This window comes from Lissotriton helveticus, chromosome 5_1 (assembly GCF_964261635.1).
Source record: "Lissotriton helveticus chromosome 5_1, aLisHel1.1, whole genome shotgun sequence".
Taxonomy (NCBI): domain Eukaryota; kingdom Metazoa; phylum Chordata; class Amphibia; order Caudata; family Salamandridae; genus Lissotriton; species Lissotriton helveticus.
The window spans coordinates 2,115,208,358-2,115,224,542 of record NC_136065.1 but is presented as its reverse complement, the minus strand read 5'-3'; the positions used below and the strand labels follow the sequence as shown (position 1 = coordinate 2,115,224,542).

Sequence of the window (16,185 nt, the reverse complement as noted above, 5' to 3'; positions counted from 1 at the left end):
AGGTGTCACATTGTAAGATACAGTACAATAATAGGTGGGGGGATGCAGTTTCGCAAACCATCGATCACAGGGAGACATGTGACGTCATCATAATTACGCAGCAGTTACGCATACGAAAAAGGATAAGCAACTTGTAAGCGATCTAAAGCGAGTACCATCCAGAAGACCCACCCATCAAGATACAAAAGAATCAGAGCGAGTGTAGACACCTAGAGGGTTAAGAAATCAGTGAAGGATAAACAGCCCACCTCCCGAAGGGAGAAAAAGAGAAGGAAAAAAAAAAGAGCCATAGAACAAAACCAAGGCAAAATAACAAACCCTCCCCTAACCCCCCACCCTGCACCCCCGCAATGGCTACGGCCTACTCCACTAGCAGCGTGCCTGTCGCCCAGAAACTTGCCCTAAAAGAAGGAAAGAAAGTGGAGGAGGAGAATTAAAACACACTCCCGGTCTCCCTTACGCCATAAGCGACCTCCCCGAAAGATATCCAATACAGTATGAGGCAAAGTACGTAATCCAACCGGGGGAGGACATTAAAAACCACCCAACTCCCGTTACGTTATAGGACACAATCCCGGCATCAGATCAAGATATTCTATCAAGCCCAAATAGTCAGATTCAACCCTGGCCAGTTCAATTCTTTGTAAGAGCCCTTATGACCCAGACAACAATCACAATGGGGAAATCGAAGCGTTCATAAAAGTTCAAGTCAATGGAATCAGATCGAAAACAGGATAAAAGTTCGCGATATCCACAAAGCAAGCGAGGAAAAGTGAAAAATGATGGCGAATCTCTCCGACAGTCACTGAGGAACTTGTTGTGGCACTCACGACTGTCCATGGCGATATTTGGCAGGATAGGGATCGAGCAGGGAAAGCGGACGATGATCACAGGCGTGCTATCGGTTATGCGTGAGTCAACAAAGCATATGAAATCAGGCTTCCGCACGGGGGCATCAAGCTCAAGCGTACAATGCTCCATGGGTACCACAGCTTGCTGAGAACATGTCGAGGCGTCGTCTGGTCTCGGACAAATATTATCCACTGTTACAGTTTTTGGTACATGACCGTGATCTGCGAGTGGAGAGCCCCAATGGCGGCCATTACGGTCTGCAGCGATGGCGTGCCTACCGTCCCCTCCATCCCCTCTCGCGAAGCAACGAAGCAGGACTCGAACCCCGGAGGCCGACTACTCCGGGGCACCAGGAACACACGGAGCCGATGACAACAGCGGGCGCTCTCCACCTTGCAATACCAACACCTTCGCCGCTAGCGGGGGCCGAGCCCGTCCACCCCGGGAGGCTAGCGGAGTCTCCGGGCGTCGGACCCCCGACCAAAGCAACCGGTGCGTCACTCTGCTGTGTCCTCGATGTAAACGGTTCACAGAGTAGCCGATCGAAATAGCAAATTGTGTCCCAGGTCGGGAGACCGGACGCAGCCCAGGTCCCGCGGCCGATATTGATCAACTCTAACCCGGATGGGCTAGAAATCGAGGCCCCGGCTTCCACACTGAGTTAGGCCGAGAACGGAACACGGCGTATCTTCGTCACCCGATAAGCTGGAAATTTCGGGATTGCACCTTAAGTATCAGGGACACCTCATGTGCACGGGAGTCTGGTGCGAGGTCAGGATAAATTGCAGGATATACGAGCTGCTGGCGGAGGTCGGCGGAGCCGGGAGCTTATGCGGCCATCTTGCTCGCTGGCGTAGCTCCTCCCCCAGTGCAAGGGATTTTCAGCGTTATGAAATGTGCCTTGTGGGTTGGGCATGTAGGGATGCTTGTCTTAATTGTCGTAATCTTAGCAATGAAGACGGTGTTCAAGGAGTTGCACAGAGTTTGAGAGGGTGTGAGTTTTATTGTGACTGCCAGGGTTGGACAGTTCATTAACAATCGAGAACACTTATTTTGACCTGTTGGTGGAGGTCAGAATGTTTGAAGAGAAATAGGCAGCTTTGGTGGTCAGAACAGCTTTTTTGTAGTCTTTCATAGCAGCTATTTAGATCCATATTTCCTCAGGTGAGTAATTGCATCTCCACTTCCTTTCAGAGTGCTGAAGGGCTAATTTTCGGGCCTTTAGGTCAGTGGAGAACCATCTCTGTGCTTCATGGCGCCGGGCTAAGTTTATTTTCCTGAGGGGTGCATGTTCATTACTAGCTGCTGACAGCCAGCTGTTACATTTTATTCGCTGAGATTGATAGATGACTGATTGGACGGGAGTGTGTTGGCCAATGTTTTGAGGAATAGATGTTTATTAGTGCCATTCCAACTTCTTGCTGTCCCCCCTTCCATAATGGGGATTTTGGCCATAGTGATGTTATTGACGGTGAATTTGATTAGATAATGATCAGACAATGTGCAGGGAGAAATCGACAGTGTGGACATGGCAAGGTTGGCTGTCAATACCTGATCAAGTGTGTGCCCTTTAATGTGTGCGGCAGAGAACACCGGCTGATTGAAGTTTAACCCTGTGAGCAAGTCTGTTAATTCAGCGAATTGGGGTCCACCCAATGTGTCATTTGCCCAATAGTTGAAATCGCCAATCAGCAGGATTTTTGCATGGTTAGTTATCAGGTGAGCTACCTGCTTGCCCAAGGATTGGGGAAAGGCATGCTCTGAGGGGGCCTGTAGAGCAATACACAAATCATGAGAGCAGAGTCGAGATTCTAGTTTGATTACGAGATTGTCTACCGAAGGAAGACCTAGCGGGGTCAATGCGGTGAAGTTTAGGTCATGGCGTATGATGGCGGCTACTCCTCCACCCACTTTCCACTGAGGGTGGTTAGCGTGGAGGATATAGTAGTATTAGGTAGAGAGGCCAAAATGTCTGGGGAGGATTCCTGTGAGAGCCAGGTTTCTGTTAGCAGGATGGTGTCTGGTCGCTCGGACTCCAGTAAGAGAAATATGTCCAATTTATGTTTTACCATGGAGCGGGTATTCAGATAGAGGGCAGGGCATGAGAGTTCAGGGAAGGAGGCTCTAGTTACCATGATCCCATTCTTAATCAAGCTGATGCCAGTGGATTGAGTATGAGATTGCCAGAATGAATCTGTTTAAGTCCAGCTGAAGAATAGACTGTGATTTGGCATAGTGACTGGCTGGTATTTGGATGATTAATAGAGGAGGATCAGTTTCAAAAGATGCCTGTTGGTTTATGGTGGTATGTTGTCGGTCGAGTATGTACTGCTGTTGGAAAAATAATGAGGGGCTCCCAGTCTGACAACGGGGGAATTATTCAAGCATGTGAATCTATGAAATACCCAATGCTGGAGAAAACAAGCTGGCCCCTTAATACACACCTGAGGTCAGTAAGTCCCAATGACCTTCTAGGGGATTCATGGTCCTCCTCTGCTAAATCTCAGCACGCTCACTCCACTCTAGTGGGGGCCAGCTTTTAACAACCGACCCATGCCGCCAAAATATTTGGGTCCTCTCGGCAGCTGCATTTACCTCTATACATGCCAACCCAGCCCAATGGGTTGCGAGGATACTTTAATTATTTGAGTATTCTTTAAAAATATGCTGAAGCTGAGTTTATCAGCATGTTATATGCTATGTTAAATTGCATTTATTGACATACTACACAACGGTGAAGTCAAAAATTCTAAATTACATACAAGCTAACTGCAAGACAAATAAAACCAAGTAATCAAAAATATGTATGAGTAGATAAAAAATGGAAGGCAAGAGAAGATTAAGTGGAAAAACAGGAGGGAAGGCATGATCTAATGGTCAAGAGAAGAGTGAGTCTAGCAGGTAAGATGCGACTACGGGCACAGACAAGGTAGTTTAAGAGTAGAATATTAGTGGACAAAAAAATTAACTGTAACGGGAGAGTGGAACAGAGAAGTGAATGGTGGTATGGTGTATCTGATAAGGGGTGCAGAGTGAGTAAGATGGGGCAGTAAAAAAACAAATGTGAAACATCGGAAATGGATGGGTGAGGGGAGTTCCTAGGGGTAGATTTGTGCAGACAACTGGAAGAGGTTCAGTACAGTTGATTGTACTCCAACACGTCTAAATTGAGTGATGGAAAAACGTGATTTTAGTAAATTGGCAGAATAGGAAGAATGCAGAAATAGTCAAAATTGGGAATGGCAAAACTAGAAAATGGCATGATGGGCCTTCGCTCTGACGATAGTGAGTGTTCTACGCTATCCTATGGTAGGTATGAATTCTCCCACCAAGGTTGATGAGTGCAAATTGCTAATAGAGGAACGTCTACTCACATGGGTAAGAATGTGCATGTACCTGAACAGTTTAAGGGTTACATTTTTATTTAGTTATTCTTTTTCCTTTTGTTAAAGGGGGGGTGGGAGGGGGAGACATGTAGTGTGATCGCTTGTGTCACTGCCTTCCAGGATGACTGGCGTGGAATGTAAGGACAGGAGGCCATTCTATGTTGATGGCCAAGTAGATATGAAGTTTCTGTGCATCACTGCGAGCTGGAGTGTATTTTCTGAAGAGTAAATACAAGAACTGTACTTACAGTTCTTTTTGTCTATTAGATATCCTCTCTAAAAACGACACCTGCAAGAACACTAGGAACAATATCACCAAAAGGGTATTTGAGGAAAAGTGTAGAAAACGCTAGAAGGCATACCCAATAGAACCCTGACAGCTGTTTGCCCGGACACAGGTCACAATGATGCAGTCTTTTTGGCGTCCCTGGAAACCATCCACTGTGTCAACTTCTCCATGTCTGAAAGGAACAAAGAGAACATAATATTACTTGGTAATAAGACTCAATTATGATCCATCATACAAGAACCAAATTCCTCGCTTTACCAAAGCGCAACATTGTCCATCAAGGATGCATTCTAGACCTCAAAACTAATGCTACAGGTAAGTACCTTGCACTTCACCATCACAAAAGACGCCCCCCTCCCCACTCCAACTCTAGAATGAGGTTTCCTCTAACTGGTGTGTTTTCTTCTGTCTGACTTTAGAATAATATGACTAACCTTGAGCGGGGCTGGGTGCAGTTTGCATGGAGGTGAACTTTTAAAGTGTAGACAAAGGACTAGGAGTCGAACTGCTCTGGACACAGAGAGTGCTCTTTTCCGAAGTCATGACGGGCCAGGAAGTAAAAAATGTTAAGACACGACCTGCCGTGTCCGCGGTCTATGGTGCCGCAGCAAATGGGGCGGCTTCCACGGCATCCATGCAAGCACTGACCCGCCGTGAATCCAGCGCGGAAATTAAAGGCAGCTAGAAGAAGAATAGCACAGTCATTAAGGGAAAGCATGAAGCTGTTAAAAAATCAACACTGCAGCTAGCCCATTGGGCATTGCAGGCGGAGTCTGGAGGATCCCAACCCTTAATTACTAACCTGTTTGCGGCTCCCAACATCAGAGGATTAAAGGGAGAAACCCAGGAGAACCCCCTCCCCCGAACACCACTGAGACTCCTTCAATGGAAATTCCGGCAGAGTGATCAGAGACCACAGAAGCAACACATACGGTGAGCAAAAAGAGCCTTTAATTCTCCAAATGCAGGCTGAGTTAATGCCACTGGGGGTTACCAGGGAGGTGGAGACAACAGAATCCATTATGGATACCGCAAAGTCCACGCTACAGGGGCACTGCATAGTGACACAAATATACCTCTTAGAAATATTAGCTCCCCCTCTGCTATTGCCTGGAGTAATTTTGTGGACAGGAAGCACAAACCAGTTATTTCCCCTGAAACAGTGGGTAAGAAATTCTTCTCTTTAACCAATGAATTGGAAACTTCTAATTTTAGCAATTCATCCTCAAGTGATGTTGCGGCCTTGGATTTAAGCAGTTGTAGTTTGTTGGAAGCCTCAGTGATCTTGACGCAATGGAAAAAATCCACATTAAAAAAAAAAGTAAGGGGAATAGTCGCCCAGGCGAATCAAGCAGAAGAGATATGAAGAAATTAAAATGGGACTACTCTGCCACACAGATTGTTACCTCAATGGGGAGAAATCCAAATAACAGCTGGGTGTGGAAGGGGAATCCTTGGCGGCAGCTGGGGCAGGGACGGCTGATACTACGGAATCCACCCTTGCTACAATTAGTTTCTCAAATGAACAATTGCAGGATGAAGTACAGAGTGACAGTCACTGGGAAAGGCTAGCCAAAAAAAAACCTGCAGGCTGCGGAGAGAAAAATTAAGTGCTCAGACATCACAGAGAGGATACAAATGGTGGAAGGGCGGACTAGGAGCCTTGAGGCCGAGGTTAGTATCCTGAAACCCCAAAGTGCATCCCAAGAATCTAATATGACGGATGTCATGTGGAAGCAAGAGATAAGGAGAACAGACAACGAAGGAATAACTTTAGATTTTTGGGGGATTCCTGAAGGTGTGTAGTGGGGTAATGCAGAGCTTTTGCAGTAACTCTTTAGAGACGCATTTCCAGACATAACAAAATGTGATCGGGATGCAGAAGTTCAACATTCGCATTGTTTTTCCTTAATGCTGAAAAAACGACAAGCTACAATGGTTGTTTATTTTGGGAACTTTTTGCAAAGACAATTTTCTTATGATAAGGTTCGTCCAAATTCAAAAAAAAGAATACGATGGGTTTCATTCTTTGTTAAGCCGGATTATATGCATGCTATGTTTGAGTGAAGGCAGCGCATGCAGCAGTTGTTTGTTACTTTTCAGAAATTGGGTGCTGAGGTTTATCTGCAAAACCCAGCTAGATTGACAATCATTTTCAATGGGCGAACTTTAAGTTTTATATTTGGAATTTGAGCACAGGAATATCTCAAAGAGCTCACAGGAGGACTGGCCACATTAGCTAGATAGTTGTAAGGCTCCCTGGGAGGGCTGGATTGGGACAAATATATCCAGAATAGATAAGGTAATGGAGTAATGGCGGGACAGAAAATGTGGGATAAAGAAGATTCACGTTGGAAGTTTCTTCTGGGTAGGCGTCGGGTGGTGGGTGTGTTATTTTAGGTGTATATCATTCAGGCCAGGCCTGACTGCTCATTTTTCAGTTGGGGACGGGGGAATAGGGAGGGGGTGGGTGTGGTGGGGTCTTGGGTGGGAAGGGGTTGGGTTTCACACGCTGGTGGGCTATTGAGATAGAGAATTGGATGTTACAGGATGAAAGGATCAGAGATCCACTTTTTATCTTGTGTATGGGACTTAGATGATGTACACAAGGCCTGGGATTTAGGATGATCTGATGGCTGGGAAGGGGAAGCTACGGATATCTATCAACATTTGCGGGTTAAATGATCCAAAGAAAAAAAAAAAAGTTGAATTAGTGCTTAAAACATTATATGCAGATATCTGTTTGCAAGCAATTCATAGTGAAGGAGCACAGGGAGACGTGTTAAATGCTCTTGGGTATAGATTGATCAGGGGTACCTCTCAAGGTGCACGCACCGATGGGGTGGCAATTTTGGCTCGAAATACTTGTATACAGTTTAACCAAACTCAGGTGGATAAGCATGGCAGATGGGTTATTGTTGAATGCCAGACCTTTATTGGATCTAAATTTCAATGATGTTCAGTGTCTGGATGTATATCAGAAGGCCCAGGTGTATTAGACGGGCTCTCTAATGAGCTGGCACTTTGTCCCCTGCCAATCAATGTGTGGGGATTTGGATATTTATCTACCCAATAATTAATCTATAGAGGAACATCAAACATACATAGGGCCTAAACCTAAAGTATTTCAATCACTGAGGGTTTATGTCAGGATCATGGCTTGGTTGATTATGGCACAGTACCCACTGAACATGGGTATACATATTACTCCGCACTGCATCAATCCATTCCTGTTTAGACTATTTTTTGTGTGACATGGTTTAACCCAGGATAGTAGAATTGAAAGATAGCCTTGATTTTTTATCAGATCATAAAACTCTAGTTTTAGAGATTCATGGAGGCGGATTTAAACGTGAGACAAACCCTTCGAGTTTTGAACGGGCTGTGCTTGTAAATGAGGAATATTGCAAACATATGAAAAATTGGATTTCTGTGTTTTTGAAGGAGATTTAAGGGAGTCTATCAATAGGTGCTGTCTGGGAAAATGTGAAGGCATGTATACGGGAGGGAGACGTTACAGTTGTCTTTGAACTGTGGGAAGGAAGAAAAGCGGATATTGCAGGATCGGCAGAAAATGTTGGCTTTGGCAGAGGAAAAATTGGTTACAGCTGTACAACAGGGGAGAGAAGTAGGGAGGCCCAACTGGATGTAGCAGTGGCAAGGGCAGTGTTAGCTGAAATATTTGCAAAGAAAAGCAGCAGATAAACTTAAGGTGTGGAGGGAAAGAGCCTACGAATGTAGTGAACAAACAGGAAATCATTTAGCCCTGAGAACAAAACATAAAAACATGTATAATGAAGGGAGGGCAATTAGAGATCCAATTTACGGGATGGTTTCAGACCATGCCGAGATTAGGGCATCCTTTCAAAATTATTCATAATTTTTGTATACAGAAGGCACCAAAGGGGAAGTTAATCTGGTACAGTAATATCTAAATACAATACCACTTGAAAGGTTATCCAGAACAACAACAAGAATTTTTAGAGGGACCATTACAGTGGAAAGATATTCTGCTCGCCATGACTAGTTTACTAGGAAGGCGGCTGGTACCGATTCTATTCCCACTGAATTTGACAGACTTCTCTCCGGGCAACTTAAGGAATGTATTATGACCTTATTTGAGCAAATGCAGAGCAAATCTCCCAGGTACCTGGTCCTCCGCTAAATTATTGTATTTCCCAAAAAGAACAAACTGATACAGGAACTTGGCTTCTATTGCCAGATTACTTTAATTAACGGAGATGCGTAAACCTATTCTAAGATCTTAGCTACATGTCTGTCTCTGGTAATTCATAGAATAGTCTCTAATCTGCAGCACTGATTTATTCCTGGGAGAGGCACAACAGACCATACCAGAAGATTATTTGTCTGTTTGGTGCGGCCCAAGTGTCAGGGGACCCTATGGCTTTGATTCTGCTAGATGTGGAGAATCTCTGGGCTACTATATCGTTTTTTATCAAGGCAGTAAAGGCCCTGTATTATAATCCTGTTCCCAGTGTATTTGTAGCCAGAGAAATGATTGAACACTAAGATCTCAAGGGGGGACACGGCAAGGCTGTCCGTATTCCCCACTTTTATTTGCGGTTTAAATACATCAGTTTACACTGAGATTGGGGAACAATATGGTGATTCACCCAATTCAAGTACATGGATATGACACCAAGACTTTAGCCTACACATATGATATTGCGCTTGTAACTTCCTACCCGGCAGTGTCTCTCAAGGTAGTTTAAGAAGAAGTCTTAGGTTTTGGGAGTATCTCCGGATACTCCTTAAACAAAGATAAGACGCAAATTGTCAATAATGACAAGATACTCTTGGCGGATAACCAAGTGGTTAAAAATGCTGTTTGTATCTGGATGTCAGTATTACAAATGTCTAGATGAAATTATTACAGAAAATCTTGACCCTCTTGTTGATAAGACCCTAGTGGGTAGATGTAATATAGTGAAGATGATATTTCTCTCCAACATTCTGTAGTTATTCAGAGCTATCCCCTTGGAGTTCTCAAATCAGTGACTGAAGACTGATGATGTATGTTTGCATTTTTTATGGGCTTACTCGAGATCCAGAAGATCACTTAAATTCCTCTTGCTCCCAAAAGAGAGGGGTGGGTGGGCCATACCTAATCTTCAGCTAAAGTACTTGGCCATTACTTTGCAGCATTGCACAGTTTTACTACAAGAGTAGCCCAGTGGAGGGGCTGAGGATCATATTCCTTCTCCCTTTGAACTTTTAATTGGTGTGGAGGGATGGGGATGTCTTTGGCGGCTGTGAGAATTTGCCCTCTTTCTGCATGGTTGCCCCCACTTTTTGCTGAATTGCTGATGTTCTTTGACTGAGTGTGCCATGGGCTCCTGCTAATCAGGTACCCCGGGCCTATGTTCTTTCCCTAAAATTGCATTGAAGCCTAAACCAAATTGGCATCTCTGGCCACAGGTAGGTCCCTGGTAAATGGTACCACAGGTTCCCAGGGCACTGTGACCAGGGAAGACCCGTAAGGGCTGCACCTTTTCACTCACACACTGCCTTTGCAGCCTGCGTGTCTTGGTGCAGAACAAAGTGAAGAGTCGACAGGGCACACATCCCTGTGTGCCATGCCTACAACCCACTGTCATGGCCTACATCAGTCATCCCTCTCTAGCTGGGTGCACTATGCCAGTGCTGAGGGTACAGGTGCATGCACCCTGTACCCCTACAGTGTCTAAGTCCATTCTTGGACATTGTAAGTGCAGTGCTGCCATTGAGAGTATATGGTGCTGGGAGTTTGTCATTACAAACTCCACAGCACCATAATGGCTACACTGAAAACTGGGAAGTTTGGTACCAAACTTCTCAGCACATTAAACCAACACTGATGCCAGTGTGGGATTTAATGTAAAATTCACACCGAGGGCATCCTAGAGATGTCCCCTGAAAAACGACCAACTACTAGTGCCCAGACTGAGTGGCTGCTTTCAGCTGCCACCACCAGACATGTTGCTGGACCCCTGGGTTGAGAGCCTGCTGCTCTCGGGGGTCTGAAACAATGCACGTCCTGGGTCGAGGTGCCAAGCCTCCTTCCCCAGGATGGGCAGGGTCCACAAGGGGGAAGCTTCAAAGGCCTGCCGCCTTTGTGAGCTTCCCCAGGCCACTTGCTGCTTCCAGCAAACTGGACCCTACTGGTTCTCACCCCCACTTGGGCGGGAGTACCGGCTGAAAAACCAAAATCAGGAAGGCAGATGTGCCTAACTCTGCCAACTCCGACCCTCAGGTGGGAAAGGCGAGGTGAAGCACAACTCCCAGTCCCCACCATCTTTCAGAAGGGGGGACTCAGCCAACCAGAGTGAGGCATATGCCCCACCTCCCACTGGAGGAGGGCATACTAGGGGGTGTACTCACACCAGGGAAGGGACCCATTGGTCCCTATCTGTACCCTAAACACTAACACCCCTAAATCTAGTATTTAGGGGGCACCTTAAACCTTGCCTCCTAAGATCCAGACAAGAAACAAAAAGAAAAGAAGGACCAAGCAGCAGCTAACAAGAGGAAGACGCTCACCGACTTGGCCCCAGCCCTACTGGCCTGTCTCCCCCTCGAACCTGCTCCTGCGAAATACCGGTGTGTCCTGCAGCCAGCAACTTCGAGAACCACGGAGGACCTGCCTGCCTTCACTTCCAAAGACTGCATCTCCCGTGAACACCAGATTTGTTCACCTGCAACGTCTGGCTCCAGCCAGAAAACGCAAATCCGCCCCACTCTGCACCCGCAGTCCAAGGCTCGAGCTCGAGTGGGCAAACACCAAGAGGAGGTCTCACTGCCGATCCTGACCCGAGACCCGGTGATCCCTGACCAGCCTCGAGCCAACGCCTGCAGCCTCAATCCAGAGGGTCCGCCAACCGCAACCAGGAGCTGGTAAGAATATCCGATCCCAAAAGGCACTCCTGCACCCAATGCCCCACAGCCTTAGGTGGCCCAACCGACGGTGCCTAACCAACCCTGTAACTTTCCAACTTACCTCTCGAAGTGGTGGTCGCACCCAGAAGATCCTCATCCCAGAGCCTGCAGTGCTTTTGCAAACCGGAGGTTCTCAATTAAAAACAGGGTGCCCGACGTCGAAACAGCACTCTGCACCCGGCCGCCTCAGTGCAGCTGAGGGTGGACCTTTTGTGCTACTTTGTTTCCCCATTTGTCCTGAGCTAAAGTCCAGGATCTTTGCTCTCACAACCCAGTGGCCTGCTAGCCAGCAGCCACTAACCAGAGGAACCCTAACTCCCACTGGATAACATTGGGCCTCAACACTCTCGAAACTGGTTTCTGGTTTCCTGGTTGAAATGTTGGCAGCCAATCAGATCTCTGCATGAGATCGTGAGGGTTTACACCCCTACATATACAAATTTGGATTTATTTTAATAAGTCTAAAACTATTGAATGTATTTAAACCATATAACAAAAGGGGTGCTTTCTGGACCAAGAGCTACCTTTCTGCTAAGTTGCTGAAATTCGGTCCAGCAGTTTGGGCTGCAGTTGAGTCTAAAATCCCTATGAGAATTACACTTTTTTTACCCTCTCACCCTCTTCTTTTCTAGGCCCCCGCTTGACGGATCGTCCCGAAACTTCCCAGGCACAACTAGACCCATCCCCGTCAACCAACTGGTCAGGAGTTATGCAAACTCATGGCGTTTAGTAATTGTAATGAGGCCTGCGGATACATCTTGGCTTGAATTCCAACAGCAGGCGAAGGGTAGGTGGCACACAGAAATATAGCGGCAGCGAAAGCATGGTAGGATACAACGGTGGGGCTTTTTGACGACAACATGGCCTTTGTGATGACTATAACCAGTACTCACCCATTGAGACCGGAACACTGACCTGATCAACAACTAGTACTACAATCGTACTGAATTGTCAAGCAACATACCTGGGTGGCATTCTTTCACCATTCTTCATGCCCTGAGAGGCCTGTCAAAGCATCCCCTCCTTGCTTAAGGCTAATAATCAAGTCGAAAAGAAAAGCACCTCACTCAATATTGCCAACACCTCTCTTTCTACAGGAATATCAGGCACCTCTTTAACAAGCAGCAAATCCTTCCCCTAATTAAAAAAAACTTGACAAAATCTAGTACACTATCACATATTCACCATTAGTTGACAACATTGTAATAAAGATGTTGAAAATCCAAGATAATTCCAAGTAAAATCCAAGGTTTATTGAACTGCAGCACAGTACATCCACTCTCCAAGTTACCAGTCCTTTTTCTCCACCCCAATCCATTTCAGACCATAACAATTCTAAATGGAATCCATAACACAATGTGCATGAGCAGCTATGAAGAGACATTCTATTTAAAAGGGAAATATGTACAACATTGGAATTTGTATTAAAAGGGAAATATCTGCAAACAAGAATACTACAAACATCTTAGAAAAAGCAGCTATACTTCTACTACAGTCCGAAGTTCACAACCACCATCCCCTGCAAATAAGCGGTCGCCAAAGTTGCAATACAGAAAGAGCTGCTGTACAGTAAGCAGTCCATAACTTACTTCACGCCCCTACAGTAGGAAGTCCCACCTTCTTCTGTTGCTGTATTCATCAGGGACTCTCAATACCCAAGGCTACAAGGCAAGCTTAAATCAAGCACAAGGAGATGATGGACGGAGGATTGAAACCTTTCAGACAGTCACCCCAGTCACAGATCTAGGTTTAATCCATCATCATTCTTTGGCTCACTCTGCCACTCCAGTTCAGACCCAGCCATATGCAAATCAGTCTTGACCCTGTTCCTCATGGGAACAGTCCAGCCCGAACTGCCAAACCATGTCTTCCCTGGACCGGAAACAAGCATCCTGGGTTTGGTTTCGGGATAACATCCCTCATCAGCTAGACTATCTTGAATCCAGTGGTAAAGTTAGCAAGGGACACACATCTGGGCATACCCTGGCAAGTTAGGGCAAACAAAGCAAACACAAGGAGATGATGGACGGAGCGCTGAAACTCTCACCCCCCAGTCACAGATCTGGGTTAAATCCATATCCAAAGAAAGATGATGGATTCAACCCAGATCTGTGACTTGCCATCACCCTGTTGGAGGTAGTCATTTGCTCAATATATTGACCTAGGAATAGTGCACAGTTTAGGGGGAAGGGCCAAGAGGGAAAAGTGGATAAATGCTATTTAATCACTCCATTTATAGAGATTCATCTTAATGCACAGGCAAATACCCACAAGGCATGGCTTTGTCTGTTCTTTTCTAACGGGTTGCAAGGGGCATTAACAAAAAGTGATGCTGCTCGGTTCCATGGATAACAAACAACATTATTGATGATGGTCCTACAAAAAAAAACCAAAAGACAGAAGTGCTCACTAGTATGTCCAATACACGAAGGAAACAGTCCGAAATCTTATGCAGCTTTCAGGATATGCAGGTGTTCGATTAAGACACATTAAAAGATACACGACTACAGCCATCTTACAAGGGACCATGGTGGTTACAATCACGGAAGGTACAACCATGAAGGCATCACCTTTAGCCAAGGAGTTTTAGCACCACTCTGTAAAAAATATGATCTTTAGTAGGATTACAGATTGAATGCTGTAGAACATTCACACTAGCTTTCTCACTCCATCATTGGCCCACAAGAGTCTGCTAAACTGTCAGAAGACAATACATGAGTTTTATGTAGTTCAGCATCAGCGGTCTCGCTTTTACCGGTTAGGTGTACCAAACTCCTTGCCAAGCTCCTGGATGATCATGTTCTTCTGGGCACGGTAGGGGGTTATAATTCCAATGTTATAAAAGCCCATATCCTTCTTCTTCTCCTTGAGCAACTTAATAAGTGTAATTACCAGTTTTACTTCTTGGAAATTGGCATATGAAGATCTGAAGAGGAAAAAAAAAAAATACACTTCTCAGCACACAAAGTACACAAACCCTGCGCCTTTACTCCTCTCAAGGGTCTGCATATGCAGTCATGCTAGCCCACCTGTGGTACGTTAGCGGCTTCAGTTACAAAAAATGCAATTCACCCCAATGTGGGCCTCTACCTCCATCTCTTTGAATATCCAGCCATGGGATGCCTTTCCCATATTTGTCGCCTCCCCAGTCACAAAACACTGATCCTTTGTTGGTGAAAATCTAGCCCTTAACGTCATCCTTTGAGTGGCTTACACATTCTGTAGCCAAGGTATAGCTGTTCTCCAGCTGTGCCACCCTGTACCCTCACTCTCCTACATGGGCATTACCAGCCATAACATCTCAATTCCCCATGTGCCTCCTTATCCATGGAACCCCGCTTTCCCCATCTATGGAACCCCCTATGGAACCCCACTTTCCCCATCTGTGGCACCACTCCAATATAACCCCCGAGTATTTCTCGTCCAAAGAACTTGCACCCTTGCCTTTGCAACTCAGTCATATATCTCGACCCCTGTATATGCCTCTTTGACAATGTAACACTCCTGCTGCAGCCCTCCTACCCCAAAGAATTAACACGGGATATGGGTGTGGAGGGGGGCAGCGGGGGTGGAGGGGGGCGTAAAGTGCCAATTGGGAAGAAGAAAAGATCAATGGGGAGCTGGGTTAAGGAGGGGCGTAAGTGGGGACAAGAAAAAGGGTGGAGGAGATAGAGAGACCAAACGGCAAAGTGGGGGAAGGAGATGCGGAAAGTGAGACCGGGGATTTGGAGAGAGGAGAGACCAGGGGAACTGGGGAAATGAAAGAGGGTGAGGCATGGGGAAAAGGATGGGCCACCAGGTAAGCAAAGGTCAAAAAGGAGAGGGTCAAGAAGAGTAAAAGAAGGGAGAGGTTGAGAGGGTTGCACAGACATACCAAAAGGGGAGGCTGGGATGAGGGGAGAGGCGGGATGGGTCTAGGAAAACCAAAGGAAAAGACGGTTAATGAGCGGTGGGGAGGGTTGGGCACAGGGCAAGGGAGGGACCACAGTGGGGGTCAAGACAAAAGGAGACTAAATGGAGTGTTGGCAAGAAGAGACTGAAGAGGTAGAAAACTAGTAAAAACCTAAGAAAACCCTGCAAGGAGAGACCAAAAGGGAGCAAAGCCAGAAGAGACCAAAAGAGTGAATAGGGCAAGAGACTGAGGGAAGGGGCAAGAGACTGGGGGAAGGGGCAAGAGACTGGGGGAGGGGGCAAGAGACTGGGGGAGGGGGCAAGAGACTGGGGGAGGGGGCAAGAGACTGGGGGAGGGGGCAAGAGACTGGGGGAGGGGGCAAGAGACTGGGGGAGGGGGCAAGAGACTGGGGGAGGGGGCAAGAGACTGGGGGAGGGGGGCAAGAGACTGGGGGAGGGGGCAAGAGACTGGGGGAGGGGGCAAGAGACTGGGGGAGGGGGCAAGAGACTGGGGGAGGGGGCAAGAGACTGGGGGAGGGGGCAAGAGACTGGGGGAGGGGGCAAGAGACTGGGGGAGGGGGCAAGAGACTGGGGATGGGGGCAAGAGACTGGGGGATGGGGGCAAGAGACTGGGGGATGGGGCAAGAGACTGGGGGATGGGGCAAGAGACTGGGGGATGGGGCAAGAGACTGGGGGATGGGGCAAGAGACTGGGGGATGGGGCAAGAGACTGGGGGATGGGGCAAGAGACTGGGGGAGGGGGCAAGAGACTGGGGGAGGGGGCAAGAGACTGGGGGAGGGGGCAAGAGACTGGGGGAGGGGGCAAGAGACT

General features: G+C 46.8%; 1 protein-coding gene across 1 annotated transcript in view; it reads right to left on the bottom strand.

Moving 5' to 3' along the window:
* The window catches only part of SETX (senataxin), a 570,564-nt gene that overhangs the window by 19,814 nt on the left and 534,565 nt on the right, over positions 1–16,185 (bottom strand). Inside the window, exons 22-23 of the mRNA XM_078646176.1 lie at positions 14,219–14,389; positions 4,601–4,699 (exon numbers count right to left, since the gene is read on the bottom strand). Coding sequence (XP_078502302.1) covers positions 4,601–4,699; positions 14,219–14,389 — 270 coding nt within the window. The remainder of the gene's footprint in view (positions 1–4,600; positions 4,700–14,218; positions 14,390–16,185) is intronic.